Genomic DNA, 14,887 nt, shown 5'->3' with positions numbered 1-14,887 from the left:
GTGGAACCAGAGGCAGATGACGTGTGGGCCACCTCTCACTCTACCATAGAGGTGGCAGTACTAGAGACAGGTGCAACTGACAACCTTCAACATCCCCCCGCATTCACCACGAAACATTCTCCGTCCACTGCTGACATAGCAGTATGGGAAACAAGCACAAACCTCTACCACCCTCCACTGGTGGATCAGTGGCTGCTCCAGTATGAGCCAGACAAGTAGTTGGGTAGGGCGATTGGGAGCATGCAGACGAACAGGGAGAGTGGTGGAGAGGGGGGGCAGGCAGGCAAGCAGAGCAGCAGGCAGGGTGTGCAAAAATTAGTAACATTTGAATTCAAGTCCAATAGATCTGAATTTTTTTCAGCAAACCTGGATATTCTGCGTATTGGGAATATCTGGAATGCTGAAATAATGTGGGTCGATTAGATATGAATTTGAATTTTACTGCAGCCCTTTCCCCCCTCCCCACCTCTCCCCACATACCTGGATTCCACCAATGGCTCCAATGGGTACAGAGCAGCCTCCAAGCTCCATGTGGAGTCCAGAGGTAGCATTAGAAGTGACCTGCACCACTTGCCAGCTCCAAGGCACACTTGGGAGTCCAGCGGTGGTACCAGGGGAATTCTGTGCTGACCTTGGCTTGCAAATAAGGTAAGGGAGATGGGAGGGGAGAGAAGGGAGGGGTGGAGGGGATTTCTCCCAGTCTTCTTTACTTAAATGGTGGCAGGCCAATACATTCTGCATGATTCAGGCATCTGCTGTTAAATTGCCACCACTTTTCTCAAGAGGGAAAAAAACCCTAAAAATGCCAATAAGGTGTTTTTTGGTGTTCTTTTTCCACTTTGGCTTTGCTGAACTGCACACACCTAGTATGGGGTCAGGAGAGCTAATTTCCCCTCACAAGTCTAATAGGTCCCCTCTTGCATAAATGTAATATTGGTTTATTGATGCACAGCTGATGTTAAAAAATGCACATATTTTATGAGAAAAAAATACATGTGAGGAGTCAGAAAATGTGACTAAACTAAAGAATCATGGGATCAGTTCCCATGAAGGAGAACTGAAATTGAAACAAGGATTTTTCAAGAGAAACGGTGAGAATGAGAAATAATCCTTAGGCACTTTGGCCATTAGGTGTGCAGATCGACCGCCTAGATTTTCTTGACTGCCTTTCATTTCCCCCCTCACATATAATGGAAAGATTTCTATCAGTTGAAATTAGACTTTGATAAGAGTGGACATATTTGAAGAGAGCAGCTGCAAACCATTTCTTATCCACATCAAGTCAGAGGATCTAGGACTGATGCTTGCAGCCCAATCTTTTATTTTTTTCCCGTCAAATCCTCTTATAGTTGGAATCACTACTTCCTACATTTCCTGCATTATCTCACCCATTTATAGTAAATTAACTCAAGATTGATTATAGTTCAAAAAATCTATCGCATGCATGAAGTAATGAAATCTTATTTTTTAAAAAAATTATAGCCTGCATTTTCATTGTAGCTATTCCAAGACTGGGGAACAAACCCATACAAAATGCAAAATGACCCCCATAAAGAAAATGTTCTCGACTTATTCTCCATTAAAAGCCCCAATCTTATACCACCTCCAATTTTTTTTTCAAAAATGTGCCCCCCCCCACCTGCTCAGGGAGGCAAGTCCATTAGGTGAGAGCCACCTAGAGCCGTGGTGGCGAACCTATGGCACTCCAGATGTTCATGGACCCCATTCCAAATCAGCCCCTGTCAGCATGGCCAATTGGCTCAAAATGGCTCACAAAAGCTAAAAGGTAAAGGCAATCCCCTGTGCAAACATTAATGACCTGTGAGGTTACATCGCATTGTGACATTTACTAGGCAAACTTTGTTTACCTGTGATTTCCCATAGCCTTCCCCAATAACCTGCACTTTACGGAGGTTCTACGAACCATTTCTATCAATGTTCTACTAAGAATATTAGAAAGAGTAGCCAACCATTCACTACAGAATGGACATATTCCTAGTGGAGAGCATTTGGTGAATAAGAAAGATGGATAATGGGAAAGTAAAATAATAAATTCTGCAAAGAGAGAGAGAATGAGAGAGAGAGAGAGAGAGAGACAGAGAGGATGACAATGTAGACCTTTGTGATACTAGGAAAATGCTGAGCAAGTTTATTTATAGCACCAAGACAGGTATTCTGTTGAGATTTTGCAACTTTAACAGTGTTATTTCCTTGCCTCACATCAGTTATCTTCACTGTTGCAAATTAAATATAATCTTATTGCCAGAGACAGGTTTAAGCATCTCACAGTTAATGCAGAGTAAACAGGGTACTTATAAAATGTAGCCTTCAGTAGAAAAAGAGGAGAAAATTGCTCTAGGTCTACAGTATAGCTGGAAGATATGTAATGCAGCAATGCTGCTGAAACTAAACACATCTGCCAATGCTTGGATGGGAGTGTTCCTAGGAACCTTAAGCATGCCACCTCAAGCTTCATATGGAACAAGGGCATCAAGACTTCATAGCACCCTTTATGCCTTGTTTAAAATTCAAATTGTCTCAGATAAGTACCCCAGTCTTATGAGAAGGGAACCAAACTGGCTTTTTGTACTTATGTGCATTTATTGTTTATATATCCAATAGATGCCATGTCAATGCCACTTTAATGTATAATACACTTATCTCCACCATGGTGCCCATGAGGGCCAAGGTGCTCACCAGTGTGTTTCTGGGTTGTTGCTTCTTCTCTAGAGCAAGGAGCCCCATCCAGTACATTCCTTCACTTCATTATAGCAGGTGATGCTTCAGAAGCATCCATGAGGAATTACCTTTATTTGAAACCAGCTGCCTCCAACAGATGAGGATGCTGAAACCTCCTAACATTTCGTAGGAGGTTTTGTCAAAAACTAGACTTTCACCAAATGTGATGATGTCACATTGAGTGATGCCTGCATTTTTCTTGGCATTTTCCCCCACGACCCAGTTGAGCAGTAAGTGGAGGAGTGGGTGGAGAGCAGGAGGTCCTCTGCTAAACTGGGAGACCTAGTATCCCTTGGCAGGAGCTTGTCTTCATGGCAGCCATTTTGTGATTGGTCCTACTTACTCCAAAAGCTGTCATTTTGCTGCATTACCAGTAAGCTGTTCTGGAAATGCCAAAAGTGCTCATGTTCCAACCTCTGACATCACACATAATCAACCTATCACATTTTTATGTTACTTCTTCTCCAAGGATCCCAGAATGGCAGACATGGTTCTCACTTTTTCCAATGTGTCTTCAAAGCAATTCTGTGAATTATAGGCTAGGCTACAAGAGAACATGACTGTCCCGAAGTCAACCAGTGACCTTTTCAACTCTTCCTTGCCCTAATTAACCATTACACTACACTGGCTGACTTAGGTGATCTAACAGGAATAATATGGTACAAGAAAACACAATATGGCACACTGGTAAAGAATTATAAAGTTGTGTTGTGCATGGGGCACAGCAAATTAGAGATTTGGGGGACAAAACAACTAGGTGAGATGAATTTTCAACCCTCCATATAGCATATCTGCAGTTATTGTGAACATACTCTCTACAGGCAATAAGTATAGATTGGTTTAATGACATCCTTGCAAATGCAATTTATGCTCCAAAACTGCAAAGAGAGCAAAGGAAGGCCTTTTGGCCAGCTTTAACATCTGTTAGTTTTCAAAGTTATGTATCCAAGAAGGACAACCCATCAAAGACCCAGAAGGAACCTGTCAAATGATGACAGAAAGACAGACTGATCCAGAACAGCAAATGGAGTGTACTATTCAGTAACAGTCAGGTGTTGTTTCAGCATAAAGCAGACTAGTAGAGCGGGAGGAATGCTGACTGTGCAAGGTGAAAGTATTCACAAGAAAAGTTAATGATTAAAATATCTAAGGTGCCTCCCACTGCATCCGCAAGATATTGGGTGTTACATCAGCTAGTTTTTTCACTTGATCTTGTCCATTTCCTCTCCTTAACACAGCCCCCATTCCATATGGCTTTTGCCTAACCCATGTAGCTTTTGCCCATGTAGCTTTTGTGATTCACAACAGTTGCCTTTTTTGGTGGTCCAAGGGGACCCTTCTTCCTTTTTTTTAATGTTAGAAAATCTGGTTGGAGCCAACCCATTGAGGTTTCCCAGTGGATGGAACAAAAGAAGAAGAAGAGTTTGGAGTTATACCCACATTTCTATAAGGAGACTCAAGGTGACTTACAAGCTCCTTTTCTGTTCTCTCCCCACAACAGACACATTGTGAGGTAGGTGGGGCTGAGAGAGTTTTCAATGAGCTGTGACTATCCCAAGGTCACCCAGCAGGAATGCAGGACTGTGGAAACACATCTGGTTCACCAGATAAGCTTCTGTCACTCAGGTGGAGGAGCGGGAATCAAACCCAGTTCTCCAGATTAGAAACCACCTGCTCTTTATACCACACTGGCTCTCCATATATATGGATGTCTTAACCTGCTATATATTAAGTCAGACCATTAGTCCATTTAGATGGGAGATGTCTTCTAGGGATGTACAAATATGCCCTTTAATTTTACATGCCATCAGAGTCTCTTCCCTCTGCTTATTAATTCATTCACTCTACTCTATTTTAAATCAATTTATATATTTAGTATTTCAGGAGCCAACATGCTGATTAGAGTGTTGGTCTAGAATCTGGGAGGTCCAGGTTAGAATTCTGCATCTCTTTTGAAAGTTCACTGTGTGACCGCGGGCGAGTCACTCTTGGGGTACTGTGCCTTACAGGGTGGTTATTGCAAAAATTAAATGGAGGAGACAGAGAGGGTACTGAAAGCCACCAGAAAGAAAAGGAGGATAAATATCTAAACAAATAATATTTATTTATGGTATGGTGCAATTTTATTGTATTTTTTTGAACTGTATTGGGTTTGCTAACCACAGCCAGGTCTTTTCATTGTCCACCTTGATCTTCTCCAGAAATTGGCTGAGCAGTGCTTTGTTGTGCCAGGTTTCAATCCTAATTAGTCACATTTTTTCTGTAGTCTTATTTGGTTTTCTGAGTCTTCAGCACAGTTTTCATTTCCGACTGTCAGTTCAGTTTGCCACTGTCTCATTGCTTTTTCAGTGAATACTAGAATGTTCTCAGTGATGCCAATGGTTTCCAAGGATTTCATGATCCAACTATGGGGCAGTGAGTCAAATGCCTTCTTATATTCAATCCAGACCATATGCAAATTCGTTTTTTTTTTATTCTTGAAGTTCTCCATTATTATTTTATCTATCAGGAGTTGATCTTTTGTATCCCTGCTCCTTCTTTTGTTCCCTTTTTGCTCCACTGGCAGGATGTTATTTGCTTCCAAGTAGTCCATGATGCTGTCTTCTATTATGTCAGTGAGCAGTTTGAGCATCATGGGCAAACATGTTATTGGCCTGCAGTTTTCAGGCATTGTTCCTTTGGGTGGATCTTTCTGAATCAAATATGTCTTTCCAGTTGTTAGCCATTCATCTATTTCACCATTTTGCATGGTTTCACTGAACTGCTTGGCCGTTGTTGGGTGCAAACTGGTTAGGTATTTGAGTATTGGGTTTTTACTATTATTGGTTTTATTATTGTATATGTGATTGGATTTTATTTTATTATATAATATTTAATGGCATTTTGTAAGCCATCTTGAATATGATCATGGAAAGGTGGGATAAAAATACTTTAAATAAATAAATACAACTAACTATGCACTGGTAAAGGATAGAAGTGGAGGGAAGGAAGTATTGTACAGTCTAATCTCATCAGATCTCCAAAGCTAAGCCTGGTCAGTATTTGGGTGGGAGACCACCAAGGAAGACCCCGCAGAGAAAGGCAATGGAAAACTGTCCATGATTCTCACTTGCCTTGAAACCCCCTCATGGGATTAGTAGTTGGCTGCAACTTCATGGGACTTGACACACAGTTAAATATATAAATAAATAATATTAAAATGTGCCTTGATAAAGAGAAGGAAAGCAGCACAGTACAACCCAATCTCATCAGATCTGGGAAATTAAGCAGGTTAGGTATTTGGGTGGGAGACCACCAAGGAAAACTGTGCAGAGGAAGGCAATGGCAACCTCCCTCTGCTTCTTACTTTCCCTGAAAATTCCCTTGCTGGGATTGCACAAACCAGTTGAGACTTGACAGCACTTAAATACATAAAGTAAAGAAGATGAAAAGACTGAACTGAAATAAATGAATCCTACGCATGAGTTATCTGAACAGCATTGGTTTTTTTTTAAAAAAAGAAGAAGAAACAATGGGTAACTCATAATGCATCAGTTCTGCTTTGGAAATGAGTCTGAGTAGTTAGGAACTCTATAATCTAGGGAGAAATTTGAATGAATAGAATTTCAGAAGGATGTCTTTTGCTGCGCGTTTAAGTTATAAGCAATTAAGCGATGCACAGTCATGTATGAACCAGCCAGTGAGTAATAATGGCTCTTCATTAGCATTGTTTTTATTTTATTAATTCCTATCCCTTCAGCCATAGGTTAGTAGAATTTAAAAACAAACAAACAAGTCAATGAACCTTTGAATATTACAACTATTTAAAAACACATGCAAGAAATTTGGCAACAGCTTCCAACCAGTTCATATCATTAGCAAAAAAAAACAAAAAACAATTTCAAGATGATATAATTGCAACAACAATAAACATTAGAATGAACAAAAACTCCTAATATATCGCAACAGACCTTAACGGACAAGGGACAATTGACAGCACATGTGAAATGGTTTCTATTTCTCCAGAATATGCATGCACTTTCGGAGGAACAAAATAAGATGAGCTTCATTCAGCATTAATTACAAACTATTTGGAACTGTAACTCAGGACGATAGTTTTGATGGGTGGTACAACATTGAAGGTATATGCATGAAGCAAATCTATTAGATACATTATGGCGATTTTGAAAAGCAGACTTTGACATTGCTTTCAGAAGGGGAAAAAAGGTTATTTCACTAATGCAGTGCAATTAGTCTCACAAAAATAGCATTGCACATATTTGTTGGAAGGTGCAAACAATTAGAAAGGTCTGAGTCTGTCTGCCATTCTGCAAATGACTTCAGAGGCAGGGAAAGAAGGAAGTCTTGAAACGATAACAAGTTGGAGAAGGGAGGTTAATGAGTGATATGGTCAGATCATTTCAGCTCTCAGTGAAACATAAACATGCTTAGAAACTTGGTCATGCCGGCATATTGGATGTGAGCACTACGGATAGCCCCAGCGTAGCTTGATCTCATCACATCTCAGAAACTAAGCAGGGTTGACCCTGGTTAGTATTTGGATGGGGAACCTCTGAGGAACACCAGGGCCATGACATGGAGGAAAGCAATGGCAAACCACTTCCAAACGACTCTTGCCTGGAAAATCCTATGGGGTCACCATAAGTCAGCTGTGACTTGACAGCATTAAACAAACAAACAAACAAACAAACAAATAAATAAATAAAAGCAGTACGAATATTCATTAATTGGAACTGATTTCCAAGGATTGGAACCAGGGCTGTCAAGGCTCCTTGATCAGTACCAATCCTATCCCCTGCTGCTACTTAGTTGACCAATAGGGAGAAAATGAAGATCTCCACATTTTCATGCAAAGGTACAGCTTGAGAGATTTAAAAAACAGCAAACTACGGTATCAACCCTGTAGAAAGTGGCTTTTCCCGGGACAGTGCACACATTCAGGAAAGTTATTCTTTAAAGTCATTGCATCTGTTTACTGTTCCTGTTCATTTACTACCTGACCTTCAAGTATATTTATGTGCCAGGAAACGAGAGCAGGAGTAAATTTTATTACTCAGTGACAGTAAAAGAAATCCAAATTTGTCTTCTTCCTTTTTCCCAGCAATGTGAATGAAATGACTCTAGAATACAACCTGAAAATGGTATGCTCTTTCCCTTCTCAACAGTAATGCTAAATGTCCCTAAGGCTGCCAATTTCTTGATGGTAAGTGGAGATATCCCACTATCACAACCACAGAGATCAGTTCACCTGAAGAAAATGGCCACTCTGGAAGGTGGGCTTTATAACATTATACCCCACTGAAGTCCCTCACATCCCCAAACTGTGCCTTCCTGAGGCTCCACCCCCAAAATCTCCAGGTATTCCATAACCTGAAGCTAGTAACCCCAGTTGTCTTTCAAACTTTGCTGAATCCTTTTTATTACATGCTTGATGCTTCTCTGGCAAGCCCCTCCCCCCAAAAAAGAAAAAAAACACCCTCTTCCTCCAAACCCCCTAGCTTATGGTGCAGTTCTTCTAGCTTGGTATTCTTAAAGACTTCGGTTAGAAGTTACAAGCTGCTAAAACATGAAGCCAACATTTATACATTATCAAGGAATTAACATTTTACAATAGACATCATGATACCTCAAAATGAGTTGCATACAAGTTACATCTCTCCTGGAAAGTTAGACATGCCATGCATCAATAGTATCATAGCTCAGAGTCCAGACATAATTTCTCTACTGTGGCTCAATATTGGGGCATACCCTCCTTCTCCCCAATCACATTATATATTTAGAATTTCATGAATCATGAAGGAATGGCTCTTCATTTCATATGTAACTTGGGCTTGGCCCTGATGAACCTCCAAAGCAAAGCTGTAGTCTCCCTTGCTAGGTGGGGATGTAACTTTTTCAGAGAGGGCTGATAATAGCATCACAACTGGGGAATTCTACCATGTACACCTTAGGTGGGGAGCTTGCAGCCTTCATGATTAAGGAATTGGCTATTGTTTCTTTAAATTATTCTTTATTTCTTTAAGCACCTTACAAAGATTACAGTCATCTGCTTTGAGTCTCAGTGAGAACTGTAGGCTATAAATGACACAAATACCCCAATTCTGCAGAGCTTTCATCCTAGCCTGCCGTCAGACCTACTGGAGATACTGGCATACCCCCTAGTCTCAACATCTGTGTTCCTGCCAATTGAAAACAGTCAAAATGGTGGAACATGTGCTATTATATTGTCCATTTTATAAGGACACCTGTTCCACATATCACACCCCTGCTCTATCAAAGTTCCCAGGAAGATCTGAAAAATTCTACACGTATTTCCTCCTTGCAGACCTTTCCAATGCAAACCACCACTAAAGTGGCCAAATTCTGTGTTGAGACTGTGTCCACAACAGAGACTTGGAATTACACCAATTGCAAAGAAAATGAGGGGAACATGACTCCAGTGGTACGGGCACATTATGTGCCTGGTGGAGACTTCTGTTGCAAAAAGGGTCCTAAACTTTGACCCTGGAGGCCACCGCCCATGTGGAAGAAATGATGGATGGAAGAAATGATGGATGGATAGCTGTCAATCTTGCCTCTGAAAATGCCCAAAATGGAGCTATTTGGTGAAGAAAATGTCAGTGCTAACCCCCTCAAGGGGAATACAGCCCAAGAAGACTTTGTCCACAAGAAAGCAGATATTCCAATGTTTTAAATCAACTTTATGTATAATTAAGTACAGTACAATAAGGTTATGAATTTTAATCTCTATATTAATTTTACATTTGTATGTAAATTGTGCTGTTAAATTGCTGTTGGCTGATTTCTTAATCATAATAGATGTTGATTGAAAATGAAATAGGTAAAGAAATATTAACTAGAATGGAACTGTGACCTGGATAGTCCAAGCTAGCCTGATTTCATTAGATCTCAGAAGCTAAAACAGAGTCTGCCCTGGTTAGTATTTGGATAGATGACCTCCAAGGAATACCAGAGTTGTTACGTGGAAGCAAGAAATAGCTAGCCACCTCCAAATGTCTTTTGCTTTCAAAATCGTATGGGGTCACCAGAAATTAGCTGCGACTTGACAGCACCTTTCCCTCCCCAACCTCCCCCCCAATTGACATTTTTAATTAGTAATTTACCTGAAAAAATTATCACGACACAAAATAGAAACTTATTCCCTCATTTATGAAAGAAAAATGACCCTGCAAACAGAAGACAACAACTGTAAACAAACATGAAGAAGTCTATACAATATTTCATCGTCGCATGCTTACCTTTTTTTTTCTGGATTGTGAAATTGGAATTCTCTGACAGTTCAGGTGGGAGGTTATAAACAAAATGGTGTCCGTTCTTGGGATCATCTTTGTCAATGGCCCTCATGGTATGAATGACCTGAAACAGAAAAGAAAAAAAAGTTTGCCTTTAAGGAATTTGTGATATTGTTTTTGCTGCAATTGGTTTCTTTCTTGTTGCAAGATCTGTTTTAGAGTTCACATTCTGATCTATACTACCTTGCAGTTTTGGTTTAAACGTGTTTGTTGTTCACAGCACATTTTGCATATTTGTAAATTGCTGGTTTTATTATGTGGCTAACTTTGAAATCATAATAAGTTGCAACGTGGTGCCTTTCTAACTGTTGCTCGTCTGTGCCAGCACACACAGTATATACTGTATTGCTTTGTTGTTGCATTTGTACTGTGGAACTTTGCATTGGTAAAACAAAGACATGGCAGGTTGTGTGTGAAGGAGGGGGGTTATGACCAAATAGATCACAAATAGAATCACAGTGGGTTGAATCCTGCTCATTTTTTCACTGGATATCAACTAATCTTCTTTACTGTAGCCTCTACCACATCTGCTTTTGTCTGTGCCAGTCTTGTAGTCATTTTAGAAACATTGGTCCTTTGGCCATTCATAGGCCCCTTCCGCACATGCGGAATAATGCACTTTCAATCCACTTTCACAATTGTTTGAAAGTGAATTTTGCTATTCCGCAAGTAAAATCCAGCCTCAAAGTGCATTGAAAGTAGACTAAAAGTGCATTATTCTGCATGTGCGGAAGGGGCCACAGCGTGTGTGTGTTCTGGATCAGTGCACAAACTCCCACTTGCTTAAGGACTTTTTCTTTAGCTCCTGGAAACACTAGTCATTTTTCTCTGCAGGGCTGCTTTCTCAGACATCCCTTTAAGACTAGTAACTTTTACCCATCCCTGAAACCCTATCCAATTTCCTCCCTTCTCTCTTAATCAGATCTTGTGTGCTCTGTGTGCCTGGTCGTACATTAAAATATATTTCTTGTTTTACTATTTTTATTATTTGATAAACACAATTTTAATTGCACAATTGCCTGCACATTTGAGAGTTTTCACCTAGTACTGTCCTCATATATATAGGTTATGGATCCCTGTTACCTCCTCTTGCTCCTTGCCTCCAGGTAATTCCCACAGCTAAAGTGGAGACTGTCTACTTAGGGCAACATGGGCTGCTATATGAAATATGTTTGGAAAATGTCATTTTTGTTGTTTCAGATACTCCAGTCAAGAAATTAAGAGTTCGGGTTACCATAGCAACCTTCACCTCACCCAGGCCTATATTCAAGGCAATGAGGAATTTTATCATATATATAAAGTCATGCAAATGAACAATTGCAAATGTTTCTTTTTTGACAGCCCTGGCCACATTCCAAGATCTTTCACTGACATGTTCTCCTTGCTGCGCGAATGGGTACGTCATTCCTTTTTCCTCCCCTGCCTTGGGGCCAAATGATTGTTTAATGAATGACCATTATGGGAGTTAACTCATTGGCACTTAAGATTGCAACAGGAGAGAAAGAAAGGGCTGGCTGGCCAATAAATGGCTATTTCCATAGAACATATGACTTCTGCAGCATGGCTTTCTGTGAGCTACAAAGACAGTTTGCATTTAAAAGGGGAAAAAAACAGTCTGGGAAAAATGATGTTTGACGAAACAACCATTTTACCACGGTTCTTGTGAACTGTTGAACTTAATGTTGTATTGCAGCAAATTAGTAGAGTAAGTAACAAAGGCAGTGGTGCGAGTGAGTTGTTTTGTAGAACTTTACTAGATAATAAACAAATGTACACTAAATGCAGGAACAGCAAACTTTACCTATTCAAGTGCTCAGTCTGGGTGTCTGTGCAACCTTTCTGGGCCTGTGTGTCTGCCTCTCCCCTTTTGCTGGAAGAAGAAGCAGAGAGATCTTTCCAGAAGCTCATGTGATTCCAGGCATGTGAACTCTTGCTTGACTGAATGAAGCAGACACTTGTAAAATCATAACACTTAGCCTGAACTGCATGTAAAGGCATCCACAAATAAATGGCTAGTTTCCAATCACACAGTTCCAAAACACTCAAGGGCTGTTGAGATTTTCAGACATTGCAGTGATTTCTGCTGATTATCCCTTCTCACTAGAATCCACCGAGGCACCTAGTTTTGTTCCCAGTACAGCTTACTGGGTGACCCTGGGCCAATCACACTCTCTCAGCCCTGACTTTAACTAGTATTCGGATGGAAGATCTCCAAGTTAGACCAGGGTCATTGTAGAGAGACAGGCAAAGACAAACCACCTCCCAACACAGCCCATCAAAAGGAGGGGGGGACAAATCTGCTTATGGGAGTGGTGTGCTGCCACGTTGGCAGATTTGTGCTCTGGAACTTATGCCAGATTTTAATTCTTGGCAAAACCAAAACAGTATCATTTCAGTATTGGTACTTCCTTTGTTAATTCTCTCTCGGGGATAGATCATTGTTGGCTTTTGGAAATCAGATTGATAGCTTTATTGGGGGATTGTAGGGGATAATACCTACTTCTTTTCTTTGATACATTGCTCATAATTCAATCTGGATGCATCGTTTAAAATATTCTTAATGAATGCAACAAATGTAGATTGCATTGTTAGCAAGCCATCTTGTAGGTCAGTCGAGTGAAAATGAAAATGTAGCACCCCCTGGGTGCGGGAGAATGCCATACTTGGGATTGGTGGGCACTTGAAAGACCAATCCAGTTAGAACTTCTTTACACAGATCATTTTACTGACCAATTTACATGCCTGAAGAAGTAGTCAACCTCACCTCTCTTGGGGTAACTCTAAATTACATGGGGAAAGACTCACAATGTTAAAGCTGCCGTGTTGCTGAGGCTATCCTCATTGCACCCTCCTGCTCCTTGGTCCTACCCTGCTCCAATGACCCACCTGATGGGGCAAAACTCACCCTTGGGACCAGCATCAGGACACATCTGGTTGGGTGAGTCTTGCCCTGCAGGAATTCAAGATTCATTCACTGAAGTTAGGTCTCCCTTCAAAAATGTTGTGAACAAGCAGGAGTGGGCGCAGAGAAGAGCAATGAAGAGGATCAGGGGTCTGGAGACCAAGCCCTATGGGAAAAAGCTGAGGGACTTGAGAATGTTCAGTCTGGAGAAGAGGAGGCTGAGCGGGGACATGATGGCACCCTTTAAGTGTTTGAAGGCTGTCACTTAGAGGAGGACAGGGAGCTGTTCCTGTTGGCAACAGAGGACTTGCAATAATGGGTTTAAATTATGGGTGGAAAAATAGAGGCTTAGCTACCTAGGGATGTGGTGAACTTCCCCTCACTGTGAGTTTTAAACAGTGGCTTAACAAACACTTGTCAGGGATGCTCTAGGTTGACCCCGTATTGAGCATGGCATTGGATTAGATGGCCTGGATGGCATCTTCTGACTCTGTGCTTCTATATTTCCTTCTGGTAATGCTATTAAGAGTGATCAGATTCTCTATCAAGGACATCCATAAATGAGAACACTGAAATTAACTGGATTAAGAAAATGGCCCTTTCTGCCCAGAAACTTTAAAGCGTTTTGGGTTAAGAAAATAAAATGTTTACTCCAAGGAGTTCTGCATTATTCCCCCTCTTCAAAAAAACACCCTTATTTTCAGCCTCAAAATGTTTTAAATGCATGCTGTTTTCTAGCGATGATTTCGGCTGAAACATTTTAAAAAGGTGTCATTTGCCTGTGCTGTCCCTCTCAGACATTTCCCAGGCTCTCTGCCTTCCCTGCACTGCCTCATTGGACCATTTTGTGAGCTCAGTCCTTGCCTGCAGAAGCCCCTTGCCCTGTTTTCAGAGTGTTTTTGAGATTTTGGGGGGGCTTAATTTTCACACTACGCAAGACTCAGGGAACTGCAGCATGAGGCTGTGCAGCACCGAAGCACCTATTTGTCCCGCACTGGAAGAAAAACAGAAAATGGTTGATAGGAATCATTTCAAGGGGGTGAGTGTGAACAAAATCATTTTTAGGGGGGGTCTAAAATGTTTTTTAAAAGTTTTAGGGGACTTGTGCGGAAACAGCCACTATCAGCCAGTTAGAATGCCTGCAAACTAATTCAAATCATGAGCATTTCCTTGATTCCCCCCTCCTACCCGATCAAATTAGTTTCATATTGAGCATTTAGACTCTCGGAGTTTTGAGTAATCTGCACCACGTCGCAAGAATGAGGTGACACGAGTGTAGGCGTCATCTTATCGAACTGGTGACTCGTTAATGCGACTAATTAATATCAGATTTATTTATCTGGTATGAAGTGGCAGGGAATTAAAAAAAGAGGAGAAAAATCACCACTGTGCATATGCAGAAGTATAGGAAGAATGCCAAACGCGAAGTGACAATGCTTTTTCAGCAAATCTGCTGCTACAGATTCAGAAGAAAAGCAGGGAGAATTCATCTGGCAATGTTATACATCAACAGTTTTTAATGTATTCTGTCACGTCACCGGCCGCCGTGGTTGCCACTCTCAATTATATCAGGGCCCAAAATAGAACATGTGGAGAAATGAAGTGCGTTAGATGGTTCACTCGGTATATTTACAGACTGCAAATAAGGTTTTCTAAGAGGTTGAGATGTAATCAGCTCCCTTAAGGTGATTCAAACTCAATTTAACTTAGCTGTAAGTTAACCCCCAAACGTGTAAATACATTCAGATAGTATCGAGAGACGGTTTTCTTCCTTCACATCAGTTGATAGAGATTTAATTTGAAAGAGGCAGGCAAATGAAGAGCTCGAAGACTGGAGAACCACCTAGATTTGGTTGGTTATTTTCAATGTAGGGTTTATTATTTCAAATTGGCTTATGCAATTCAGATCGTCTTTATTCTCTCTCTCCAGTGT

At 40.8% G+C, this 14,887-nt stretch overlaps 1 protein-coding gene across 3 annotated transcripts in view; it reads right to left on the bottom strand.

Moving 5' to 3' along the window:
* CDH8 (cadherin 8) overlaps positions 1–14,887 on the bottom strand; it is a 260,317-nt gene that overhangs the window by 21,373 nt on the left and 224,057 nt on the right. For 2 of the 3 annotated variants that reach the window (XM_048515478.1, XM_048515479.1), the window contains exon 10: positions 9,999–10,116. In XM_048515478.1, coding sequence (XP_048371435.1) covers positions 9,999–10,116 — 118 coding nt within the window. The remainder of the gene's footprint in view (positions 1–9,998; positions 10,117–14,887) is intronic. The other variant, XM_048515480.1, reaches the window with a different exon arrangement.

Source organism: Sphaerodactylus townsendi, linkage group LG14 (genome assembly GCF_021028975.2).
Source record: "Sphaerodactylus townsendi isolate TG3544 linkage group LG14, MPM_Stown_v2.3, whole genome shotgun sequence".
NCBI lineage: Eukaryota > Metazoa > Chordata > Lepidosauria > Squamata > Sphaerodactylidae > Sphaerodactylus > Sphaerodactylus townsendi.
The sequence above is the reverse complement of the archived record's forward strand: the minus strand, read 5'-3'. Positions and strand labels throughout refer to the sequence as shown.